Source organism: Mus caroli, chromosome 18 (assembly GCF_900094665.2).
Source record: "Mus caroli chromosome 18, CAROLI_EIJ_v1.1, whole genome shotgun sequence".
NCBI classification, from domain to species: Eukaryota; Metazoa; Chordata; class Mammalia; order Rodentia; family Muridae; genus Mus; species Mus caroli.
In genome coordinates, this window is record NC_034587.1 from 32,830,465 (window position 1) to 32,843,773 (window position 13,309).

Sequence of the window (13,309 nt, forward strand, 5' to 3'; positions counted from 1 at the left end):
ACTTGGGAGGCAGAGGCAGGTGGATTTCTGAGTTCGAGGCCAGCCTGGTCTACAGAGTTCCAGGACAGCCAGGGCTACACAGAGAAACCCTGTCTCAGAAAAACCATAAAAAAAAAAAAAAAAAAAAAAAGAGAGACTATCTGTAATGAAATGCAAAGGATGATTCCCCCTCTGCCCCTCAAATCCAGTTAAGGTACTCAGCTTATTTTGTCAATCAGGGGGACATATTGGAAAACACAATGTTTCTGTTTTGTTTTGAAACTGGGGCTTGCTATGTAACTTCTTGTGTTACAAATGCAGTCTCACATGTATGGACCCTCTATCTCCACCCCACTCTGCTTTGTACTCAAAGCTAGCTGGCCTTCCAACTTTTGGAATCTCCTCTGAGTCCTGTAGAAGTGTTGGGGTTACATTTATAAATAAATAAATATTCTGTGCATTTGACTTGTTCTCAAGCTTTCACAGCAAACAGATTTACTCATTAAGTCATCTCTAGCCCTGTGCTGGTAACTTTTATTAAAGCCTTCTGCAAGGTTTCATGAGTGACAGATTTTTTTAAATATTATATTTATGGTTCTAAGGATTGATCATAGGACCTCACAAATTAAGTGCTCCACCAGTGAACTACATCCCAGCTTCCAAATGAAATTATTTATAAAAAAAAGTTTGTGTTTATGTCTGTGCACCACATATGTGCCTGATGCCCACAGAGGCAGACATTCCTTGAAACTGAAGTCACTGATGGTTGTGAGCCACCATGTGGGTGCTGGGAATCGATCCTCTGGCTAAGCCATATCTCCAGCCCCACCAAATGAAACTTTTAAAGAATATTGTCAACCCTATCCTTGAACATGAATATTAACACTGGTGTAAAAGTCTTCCCCTTGGGCTTGGAGTGTAGATATCTGCAGTAGATATTTGCTTATCGTGTATGAGACCCTGAGTTTGAAACGCAGGAGCCTGGTGAAAAACATTTGAGAAGTCCTAATCTTATAAATAAATATGATGGCTCATATCTGTAGTCTAAAGCTTCTGCAGCCTTTATAAATGATGTTGACTTGAGATTGATAATGAACTATTCATGCCATCAGCCAGTAACAACATTTATCATTGTCAAAAACATACTTTTTGTTTCTGACATTTGGGTGTCAATGGGATGGCACAATGGGTAGAGTTACTAGTGTGATGACCTGAATTTGATCCTGGAGTCCACAATGTGGCAGAAGATAGTCGACTCTTCTAATGTTATGTATATGAGTATTTTGTCCCCATGTATACAGGTACACTGCATTCATGTATGGTGCCTACAGAGGCCAGTGTTGTGGATACTCTGGAATTGGAGATACAGATAGTGAGAGCTGGGAGCCAAATTCAGGTCTTCTGCTAAGCTATCTCTCCACCTCTTAGAATTGACTTTTGAGAGTTATATGCTGACTTTTATACATATAATATGGCATACACATGTCTGCCCTCACAGCACACACCTACCCAAAAGCAGAAAAATCTAAAAAGTTCTTGCCTTTGCCATCTTTTGTATGGCTCAGAAGGAGAATATTAAAGTGATCAAGGTTTTGTAGCTATTTTTTTTAGCTTTTTTTTTTTTTAAAGATTTATTCATTTATTATATGTAAGTACACTGTAGCTGTCTTCAGACATTCCAGAAGAGAGCGCCAGATCTCGTTGTGGATGGTTGTGAGCCACCATGTGGTTGCTGGGATTTGAACTCTGGACCTTCGGAAGAGCAGTCAGGTGCTCTTACCCACTGAGCCATCTCACCAGCCCCCTTTTTTAGCTTTTTTATGAGCGTGATATTAAAGTTTAATATATAATGAATGATATTATTAACTGCATGTTTCTACTTTTTGGTTATGTCTTAAACTACCACTTGTGGTTAAATCACCATCAAATTAGTTGACATCTATCTCTAGTTCTTTTAATTTGTTCTGTGTTGCTTTAGTTTTAGAGACTGTCTTGTAGCTAAAGTTGATCTAGAAATTCCCTTTCTCAGCCTGCCAAGTACTGGTATCACAATATGAACAACACATTCAGATGTAAAAACAATTATTAAAGATTTATTTATTTATTTATTTATTTATTTATTTATTGTATTTGAATACACTGTAGCTGTCTTCACACATACCAGAAGGGGTCATCAGATCCCATTACAGATGGTTGTGAGCTACCATGTGATTACTGGGAATTGAACTCTGGAAGAGCAGCCAGTGCTCTTAACTGCTGAGCCATTTCTACTGCCCAACAAATGTGTTTTAAGAAATGATTATTTTATATAATTGAGAACATAATTCAAGATGTGACAATAATGGGTACCTTTTAACAGTCCCCCTGGGAGGGCATATTTTAGTTCCTTTTTAAAGGTATGAAGAAATGTGTCAGACAATGCCAGGTGTCTTCAGGAATGCCTTACATCTTCTTGATACCAGGTCTCATTTGGCCTGACATCACCGGATTAGACTACAATGGTTAGCCAAGCAAGACCCAGAGATTATAAACTCCTACCACTCTCTGCCCCAGCCTTTTAAAATTTTACCTCAGGGGATTAAACTCAAGTTTTTGTGTTTGCAGGGCAAGCATTTTACTGTCTGAACAGTCAACCTAGACCTAGTAGTATTTTTAATTTAAAAGAAATCCAATAAAGAATATTTAATACTCAGGGAGGAGAGTTGTATTGTTCCATGAAATAAATTGGTCAATTTTGATTATTGGGCTAATTTGCTTTTAGCCAAACCTGACATCCTGAGTTTATTTAATCCCCAAGACCCACATAGTAAAAGGAGAATACTAATTCCTGCAAGCTATCCTATATATAACCACACTCATGTTCACTGCACACATAAAAATATTTTTGTTGTTTCATTTTGAGACAGGGTCTTACTATATAGCTCTAAACTTGCTATATAGACCAAACTCCTGCTGCCTTTGTATTTCAAGTATAAAGTAAACTGATTTTCATATGTAGTAAATTGCATTTATTCATTTATTTTTATGTGTGTAGTACTTGCAGTTGAACTCAAGACTTCTTAATTATGCTAGGCAAGCAAGTAGTCCACTAAACTATTCCCTTCCCATCCTACCTAAAGTAAAATTATAGGTCATTTTGGTAAGTTTTGTTTTCCTGATTTTTAGAGGGTGGGGATGTTTTGTGTTTGGAGAGTGGAAGATTGTCCACTCATGGATGGACATTTAGAATTTATAGGTAAGTTGTATTTTGATATTACATTTGTAGGTTAGCTCTCAGAAGAGAGCCCGGGCAGCCTCAAACTCTTATTTTTTGTACCTGAAAATGACCTTTCCTTGTGATCTTCCTGCCTCTACTCTGTCAGTTCTCTGAAAGTAGAAGCAAGAGCATCTTGAGTTTGAAGCCAAGCTTCAAATGTGGACATTATGCTAGGATCACAATTGAGTGACATATCAGTGCTAGAGTTTAAGCCCAAGATTTTAAAAGCACTCTACTCACTGGGTAACATCTCACTGAGCTTTCAGCTCCTTAATTTTAAAAAATAAATTTTGTTTACTTATAATTGGGGATAAGAACATGCTGCAACGAGGATGTGGAATAGCAAGTGCCACAAGAAGACAATTCTTTGGGTATCCCAAACCTTTCTGTCTGCTCCTGAGATCAAACTTGTATATCTGGTCTTTCTAAGCCTTTTCCCACTGATCATTCCCACTAAATGATCCTCAGCCCTTGAACTTTTTATAAGTATTTCAGTATTATGCTTTACTAATGAGTCAGGTCCCATGAAAATGAACCCTTAAAAATGGCTTGTATATCGTAGGTTCATTGACTAAAAATACTAGTGGCACTATTTTCATATTTTCTGAGCAGTGCTTTTCATGCCTGATTTCTCTTTGTTCTATAACACACTTCTAAGTTTTTCTGAAGCCAGGTTCCAAGATGACTTAGAATGTGTGTGTGGAACTGTGTAGCTTCAAACTCACAGTACTCCTACTGCCTCGGCTTAAGTGCTGAGTTTATATTTATGAGCACTATGCTGGCCCAAGGTGGAAGTGTGGGATGTGGCAATTTATTTGGTTTGTATCAGTTAAAAGTCCAACTTAAGTTCTTTGAGTAATACTACTTCAGTGTTGTTCTTAGCTGCATTTGAAATTAAGTATGTTAAAAGTAATAAAGAAGTGGTTCTTGTGGAATTGCACTTGTCATGGGATTTATATTGTTTGTCCTCCCTTTTCTGAGTTTCTCTAACATCCATTTTCTGTTTTGTCTTTTACCTTAACTTGGTTTTCCAGATCCACTGTTTTCATGTAAAGTACAAGAATGTAATTGATGTCTCTATAACTTAAAATGATTGTTTCCTTAAAATACGGTCTTTTTTATGTGCAACAAAATACTATTTTAGCAATTTTTTTTAAAAGACAGGCTTTTGCATAATAAAAGGCTTTGACTGTAACATAAAAGTCAAAGCTGTAATAAATATTAACCGTAATGTTTTAAAACTTTTATTTTGAAAATGGCTCTTTTTTAAAAAAGGTGTATATAAAATGTAGACATTAATACTAATGTATATAGTATTTCAGCCTGCTGTCCTTTGTGGCATTTTAAAGATACTATTAAAAAAACTTTCATCCACTGTTCACTAACTCTTCTCTTCATTAATCTTAACTCAAAGATTAAGTAGAGTACATAAGTGGATCTTGTCTAGAACAAGTTTCCTTGGTGTCTTTTCTCAAATTCATCTTTCTTGGTGTACAAAAACATCTGTAATTCCAGCTACCACTGATAGCATTTGTGTCTTACTTTATTACATCTATTTTTTTTATCCAGTCCAAATCTTTCTTGCCTGTAACTTTTTTTTTTTACTCTTCCTCTGCCTCTGTGTTCGTCCAGTATATCTTTCCTCTAATCTATCATTGATGGAATTGATCCTATAGTTGACTTTTAACTATTGGGTATTTTCTGGGTTTTAGTATAACAAATTTTATTAAACTCCCAATGCTTCGGTATATGGCTAATTAACATAAAACTGAAAAGGCAATGCATCATAGTTGAACTCTGTGGCAAATTGATCAGATTTATCTTGTGATTGTAAAGTTGTCCTACAGGAAACATTGGTTGTATTGTATTTTTTAACTAATGCTTTATGGGAATCACATGTTGATACTTTGCATATCCTTATAACAGTTTTGAGATACAGTGCAACAGATTTAATAAGTTCCATCCAGAAACACATCTTGAAGGATCATAATCAATTAAAAGTTTTCAAGCTACTGGGCTATTCTTGTGAAGAGTTTGCAGAAATCTGTTAACAAGATCTCGTTTATAAGCTTTGAACTCTAGAGATGTTATAGCCTCGAACATTAAATGAACAATAATAGGTGCTAACTTGGGATGTTTCCCTTCTTTAAATCACCTGTATTTCCTGTATCTGGGGTTTTTCTTGGTAGGTCTGTTTCTATACTGACCAAAATTGTTCTCCTTACCTTATAAGAGTAGGTATCGAATAAGCACTGCCTGGTACAGGATGGTCAGTAAGAAGGCAGTTAGTTGTGTGGCTTAAATTTGGGCAGAAATCCTTACTTAAATTTGTAGGAAATTACTTATTTTTCTTATTCACATCTGTCTGAAGGTCTCAACTGTTACTTGATCTTAGATCTTACATCAGATGCTTGACCCCTAAGCTTCATTTACTTGTGATTTTACTTGGTTCTTTCTGAGAGTGATAATAGGTCTCATTTTCTAAAGCAGAATACGACTGGTTCATCTTTGACTTGCTGACCTTGATTTTTTTTTTTAATTTTTATTTTTTATTTTTTTTTTAGTCTTCTAGAACTTCAGCATCGTACGATAGTATATTTTTATTCTTCTAAAAGAAGCCCATCAATGTTTTCACTGCAATTTTGATGCACCCAAACATCTCACCCTGGGATTTAAATGTTTTTAAGCCCAATTTGAAATTCCCTTTGTTAAATTTCAGCATGAAAAGCTACTTTTTAAATATCTATATGCAGGCTCTGCATATATTCAGAATCTGTTTAAGATATGTAATGAATTCCTTGTAAGTTTGAGATCTTAAGTGGTTTTTTTTAAATCAACATGATGCATAATTTTTTTCTTTAAAAAAAACAGCATCTACTAAAGGGATTTATGACTAAAACTGCTTATTTTTCTACAGAGTTGTCTGCTGGTTCTCAGCTTGAAGAAGATTCTACAGTCCTTATTGATCCTTTTTCTTGGCGTTACCATTTTTGAAGCAAAGTTAACCTAGCTTTCTAGCTTGAGCTTTCTTTTTGGCCATCTTTTAAAACTTTTTTTCTTTTTTTTGATCTATAAAGTAGACAAGAGATAGTTCTACAATGTCCAAGTCATTCCAGCAGTCATCTCTCGGTAGGGATTCACAGGGTCATGGGCGTGACCTGTCTGCAGCAGGAATAGGCCTTCTTGCTGCTGCTACCCAGTCTTTAAGTATGCCAGCATCTCTTGGAAGGATGAACCAGGGTACTGCACGCCTTGCTAGTTTAATGAATCTTGGAATGAGTTCTTCATTGAATCAACAAGGAGCTCATAGTGCACTGTCTTCTGCTAGTACTTCTTCCCATAATTTGCAGTCTATATTTAACATTGGAAGTAGAGGTCCACTCCCTTTGTCTTCTCAACACCGTGGAGATACAGACCAGGCCAGTAATATTTTGGCCAGCTTTGGTCTGTCTGCTAGAGACTTAGATGAACTGAGTCGTTATCCAGAGGACAAGATTACTCCTGAGAACTTGCCCCAAATTCTTCTACAGCTTAAAAGGAGGAGAACTGAAGAAGGCCCTACATTGAGTTATGGTAGAGATGGCAGATCTGCTACACGGGAGCCACCATACAGAGTACCTAGGGATGATTGGGAAGAAAAAAGGCACTTTAGAAGAGATAGTTTTGATGATCGTGGTCCTAGTCTCAACCCAGTGCTTGATTATGACCATGGAAGTCGTTCTCAAGAATCTGGTTATTATGACAGAATGGATTATGAAGATGACAGATTAAGAGATGGAGAAAGGTGTAGGGATGATTCTTTTTTTGGTGAGACCTCGCATAACTATCATAAATTTGACAGTGAGTATGAGAGAATGGGACGTGGTCCTGGCCCCTTACAAGAGAGATCTCTCTTTGAGAAAAAGAGGGGCGCTCCTCCAAGTAGCAATATTGAAGACTTCCATGGACTCTTACCGAAGGGTTATCCCCATCTGTGCTCTATATGTGATTTGCCAGTTCATTCTAATAAGGTGAGTTAAAGCAACAGATGCTTCTAATTTCTTTTACATTGTAGTGCCTATTCTGTATTTATCTATATCTTTTACTCTAATTCTGTAGCCTGATGACATTGAGTTGATCAAAAATTGTTATACTTTTGAGAACACTATTTGGAAGGTAATTGTTTTTGAACAATATAAACCAGGGCTTTACATTAATAATACAATCTACCTAGAATGCTTCTTGCCACAAAGCTGTCTGTCATCCACTGGAATTATCTTGATGATTTTTTTTGTTTTTGTTTTGTTTTTGGGTTTTTGTTTTTTGTTTTGTTTTTTGGCATCAGTATGTTCTTCTTAATCATATTTAAGCAGGCTTTTTTCTCCCCCAGTCTGCTTTGTTGAATTGTTTTAAGCATTTTTTCCCCCTGAAGTCAATGTGCTTTCCATTTAGGATGCTAGATTTCAGCTTTCCATCTGTCTTGATTGCTGATTTATATGTAGTCAAAATATATATTCTTAGACAATTCTCTTTTTTCCTTATCTGTGGCTACAGGGAAAGAGTTAATGTAGAGCCCTGGTGTGTGTTTCAGTATGTTTCATATTTTAGATTAGTTCATTCTTCCGTTTTTAATTTCCCTTTAACACAAACTCTCATACTATGACTGAAAATTTTCATCATTTTTTTTCTCCTTTTCCACAACTTCCTTAAACATATTCAAAGCTCACTTTTTATTATCCCATATTTATTGCATCTGTCCCTTTAGAGACTCTGATAAATCATTGACTACATTATTCTGCTCTGTGTTCCTTGTTTAAAGAAAAAAAAAAACTCTTTCTGGTTTAGGCTTATTGTACTTCTGGTGTAGTCATTTGTGGGGGGAAAAGGAAACCTAATTCTCCTTTAATTATCACATCTGGCAAAATGGAAACCATTTCAAAATGCCCTTTTAAATATGTTGTCCTTCTCTTTCAACTTTTTCAGTGTTACTCATTCTCACGGGGTTTTAAAATCTATTTTGAAGTATATATTACAGTTGACTTAAAGTCAATGGTGCTGCAGCACCCCACTAGCTTGTTCTATAATCTATGACCATCCATTTTTCCCCCCGATGTGCTTAACTGGAATAAGTGCTACCATGAGATTGATTTTTATGTTACTGTTAAAAGGTTTTTCTTTACAGCAACATCTGAAACATTTTCTTTTCATAATCACTTTCTTTTAACTTTTTTTTTTTAGTGTTTGACTTTTTTTTAATCCACCTGTTAACTTTTTTTATGTTTTATTCTCTTTTCTGTGATACAGATCCCAGCATTTTTATCTTTTAATCTTTTATCCTATCTCGAATAAGTTATCATAAATGCCAAATTTAGATTTGTAGTTGTTTTTTTTTTTTTTTTTTTTTAAGAAGTGGAGCCACCAGGCATGGTAGGTCACTCCTGTAATCCCAGCACTGGGGAGGCAAGACAGGTGGATCTCCAGGCCAGCCTGATCTCCAGGCCAGCCAGGGCTATATAATGAGAACCTGTCTCAACAAAGAAAACCTAAAGTCAGCAAATCTTATTTGTTAGACAATTTTATTACAAATAAAATTAAAATACTTTATTTTTACTCCTTTAGAATTTTTTAGATATACTAAATATGCCATGGTTTTTCTCTTTACTAAACTTTTAAGATTTAGACTAGTGTAAGTTCCATTAAATTTGATTGACTTCTATGTTACCTCTTCACCTCTTTACCAAGCAGAAATTATTTGACTGGTATTCTCAGAAAAGATCTCTAAATTTTAAGGGAAATAGTTACATTGATCAAATGAAATGATCTTAAAGAAGTGTGAATCTTTGCAATTGGAAGAAAGGAACGTAAGAGGATTGTCAGATAAAAGCTTATGTTTTGTATAAGGCTTTTTTTCCCTCCAAATTTTACTACTTCTTAGTTCCTAAAAAGGCTAATAATTTAAATGAATCTAAATTAACAAAGGAGCAGTTTGAAATACTTGCTGACACTTTGGATTGAGGAGTGGTTTTTTAGCCTATAAAAATGCTTGGTTTCTAGTTAGTTTTGCATACTCTTAAATATTAGTATATTCAATTTTTGCTTAACCATTAGGTTTACAAAATTTGTGTCTGTAGGTTAGACCAATTGGAACAAGTTTTAAGGATGTGCATTTTCTAAATGTTTTATAGCCTCAATTTAGCTGATGTTTTCTGTGTATCTGCTTCATTGAAAAGGCAATTATTTACTTCATCAATAAAATGTGGACAGATACAAACTTTTTTAAAAAGAAAATCTTGTGGACATAGAAAATGAAAAAAGTTAAGTATCCTGCTCTCTGGTATCACTGCATAACTTGGAAAATCTGTTGTTTTCACTAAAGGGTAATGTTGAATAGCCTACATTATACAAAGTTCACATGAAAAGCAAGTAACTTGTCAAGATGGAGTGCCCTTATTTTCTATTTTTAGGGAATTTTTAAGTAATGGTCTTCCTTTGAGTTCTTTCTAAGGTCATTTTAGAACATAAAATAGCATGTAATCTCAAACTTCTTTCAACTTATACAAAATGCCCAATGTAGCATTTTTGTCTTATGACTTGAGGTTCTATTTTTTCCTTTTAGTTAGGTCTTTAAATTACATTCTATTCTGCACTTTGGAAATGCTTCTAGAATGATTATTTTACAGCTTACATAATCAAGAAGGTTTTTTGTTTGTTTGTTTGGTTGGTTGGTTTTGGTTTTTTGGTTGGTTTTGGTTTTTCTAACCATTGGAATCTTAGACTTCATTTTAAACTAGACAGTAAGAGATTAGGTACAGTAGAGCTGATTTATGATGAATGGGTGGGAGGTGTGTAACTAAATTTCTGATCTTGGCCTTCTTTTTAGTACTTGAAAGACCAGCCACATTTTTTACCATAAACTTGAAACTTAAAGGACATGGGGGATTGGATATAATTTCTTTTCAGCTCTGTGTCCTTTCTATTTCCTATAAATTCAGAAGCATGCTTAATATGATAGCATTCTTTTCCTAAAACACTGCTTCTTAAGGATCAATACTTGTATCTGAGATTGTTCTGAAATTCTCTAGGTTGATGGATTTGTTTGTTTAGTGCCTTTTCCTGAATTTGGTGAATTTACCATGGCGCCTCTTGCTTATAGCCATTTTTAAAATGGCTTTCAGTAATGGTCTGTTATGTTGCAAGTAGAAACTATTGTATAATAGCAATAGAAATCTCTCAAGTTCCTATTAGCTATAACTTCTGAAAGAATATAGTTTTCAGAGTTACTAAGAATAGCAAGTAATTGATAGCACCTCACATTCTAGCATTATTTTGTTTGGCTACGTCCCATTTCAGTTCTTTCACAGGGTTTTAGTTAACTTTCTTAGAGCATAAAATATATGAAGACTGTAACAGATAAAACTTAGAAATTAGCATCCAATTATAAAACTTCATTTTGGGCCTTCATAAAAGGCAAGTTGTGTCAATTGATGCTATATTTTCGTATAGCTGAAGCTCTCTAATCCCAATTTGAGAAAATTACATTGCCTGCCCATGTTTATATTCTATTTAGATCTTTCAGGAACAGTGCCTATTTTAAAAATTGTTTGATTTGAGAGAATTTGAAAAGTCAAAACTACTATAAAACAATGGATTTTTAAAACAGTGCAGTATAGATGACCTCATATATTTGGGAGGGTTGTGATAGTTTACCTTTATTAATTCATACATTTTTTTTGCCATAGAAGACTTCTCTTGTAGTGAATATAAATAATTTAAACTTAGGAGACATAGCTAATTATGTTGTAATTTAGGAAATAAGCGGAGGCATTTTGGTGGCAAAGCCCACCTTAACTATTAATATTGGATAAAAAGTTGAACTGGATTTTTTTCCCCAGAGATAGGGTAATTAATTTGAATCAAATAAATTTAGTTAATGCTTTGTATTTTAAAATAAATCTCAAAGAAGAAAATATTGATGGAATACATTATTTTCTTCAAATTTGGGAGAAAGACACCTTAAAAATTCTATTTTAGGGAAATACGGAAACTTAAAAATTTGATAAATGGGGAACATTTCTTAGATAAGCTATTTACATTAAATCATGTTGGCCTTTTTTGACAGTGCTTTTGTTATTGAAGTTTTTTGTTTAATTTTTGGTTTGGGGGGATTTGTTTTGTTTTTGCTATAGTAGAAAGTATAGTATATTTGGAATTTGTCTAAAAGGCTAGGTGAAATTAAAGATTCAACTATAAGCTAATTATTCACACACATTTTCTAGAAATCTAGATATGTGGCTATTTGAACATACAGAATATTATTAAATATCAGTTCTAATAACAGTGGATACTTGAGCTTGGTCCACAGCAGTTACTGTGTGCTCAGCTGACCTTAAGGTCCATTACTCTTGTTGATCTTTCCTATCTACATCTTTCCATTGTCAGGTCTCAATTATGTTGACCAAGTTAATCCAGTTTTTCCAAGAATGTGCATAGAGTATTTGAGGGCAGGATCAAGCTTTAAGGACTCAGGACTTGTTTTAGCATCAACCAATGTGATTTTATACATCAGAAAGTGTTCATACAGCCTGATACTGCATAAACATTAATTTAATGGTTCATATAAAGATTTTAGCTATTAATTTTTGTTAATTCTACTAATTTACTTTGCTGCAGGAGTGGAGTCAACATATCAATGGAGCAAGTCACAGTCGTCGATGCCAGCTTCTTCTTGAAATGTAGGAATTTGAAATACATTTAAAGCATCCGTATCGTGAATCAGAAACAGCCATTGTTGGATTGGGGGATTTCATCGTTTACTTTTGCATATGGTGTTACTGTCATAATTGATGATGTCTGGTTAATATTTAATCACAGATATATAAGAATAGCTTGATGAATAATAGATGTAATAAGGCTTTATTACTTTTTAATTTCTAGGATAACTATACATTGGCCTGTTAAGAAAGAATTTCAGTAGAATTAATGAAATAATAATAGTTAATACATGCTATAAAACAAAATAGGGAAGATTAATTTAAAATTACTAGAAACCAAGTGAAGTTCCGTGTGGAAAGTTTTGACATACATACATGGCTTTAGTTCTGTATTTTGACTACTACATTGAAATGGATTTCAAAGAAACTGTAGCACATATTGTCCATACATACATAATTCCTTTGGGGCTGTCCTTTCTTTCTGATGCAATACCTTAACTCTGCTCTGATACCTAATATTGGGGAAGGACACTGGTTTTTATTTATATAACCTGCTTTCTAATTCCTTGTGCAGCATTTTCCCTGCTTACAATTTAACAAAAGGAAGGAACATTTCAGCATGAATCACTTTATGTTTACAACTCCAGATTTATTCCAAATCATTTGGTGCCTGAAGTTCTTTTTGAAATATCTATTAAATGCTTTTGACAATTAGAGTCTCATAACTTTACTAATAAATCATCTCTGTTTTAGAGGCTTAACAGAGCTACTTTGTGAGAAGAACCATTTTATTTTAAAATTAATTTTCTGATCTTTTTAAAGCTACCCAGAATGGAATCCTGACAATGATACTGGACACACAATGTAAGTTAAGATTTTTAAGGCTATTTATTGTTGATAAAGGAGATCAATGTAAGGAATACAAGGATAATTTTCTTGTTTCATAAAAAAGATTTTTATAGCCAGGTGTGGTAGCACACGCCTTTAATCCCGGCACTCGGGAGGCAGAGGCAGGCGGATTTCTGGTCTACAAAGTGAGTTCCAGGACAGCCAGGGCTACACAGAGAAACCCTGTCTGGGGAAAAAAAAAATATTTATATTTTATATATATATATATATATTTCTTCACCAAATAACTTTGACAGGGTTTCTCTGTATAGCTCTGGCTGTCCTGGAACTCACTTTGTAGACCAGGCTGGCCTCGAACTCAGAAATCCGCCTGCCTCTGCTGGGATTAAAGGCGTGCGCCACCACGCCCGTCTTACATTTTTTTAAAGTACCAGTGTAAGGAATTTTCAGAAAATAATGTAGCGATTTTTTTTTTCTTCTTTTACTTTTACACATTTTCTACTACTTTATATACAGATATTTCTAAAGCTTAACA

General features: G+C 34.5%; 1 protein-coding gene across 4 annotated transcripts in view; it reads left to right on the top strand.

Annotated features, from left to right (window-relative positions):
* The window catches only part of Matr3 (matrin 3), a 30,194-nt gene that overhangs the window by 3,588 nt on the left and 13,297 nt on the right, over window positions 1-13,309 (top strand). For all 4 annotated transcript variants that reach the window (XM_021150224.2, XM_029471811.1, XM_021150226.2 and 1 more), the window contains exons 2-4: window positions 6,153-7,245; window positions 11,885-11,946; window positions 12,748-12,789. In XM_021150224.2, coding sequence (XP_021005883.1) covers window positions 6,334-7,245; window positions 11,885-11,946; window positions 12,748-12,789 — 1,016 coding nt within the window. In that variant the 5' untranslated portion in view covers window positions 6,153-6,333. The remainder of the gene's footprint in view (window positions 1-6,152; window positions 7,246-11,884; window positions 11,947-12,747; window positions 12,790-13,309) is intronic.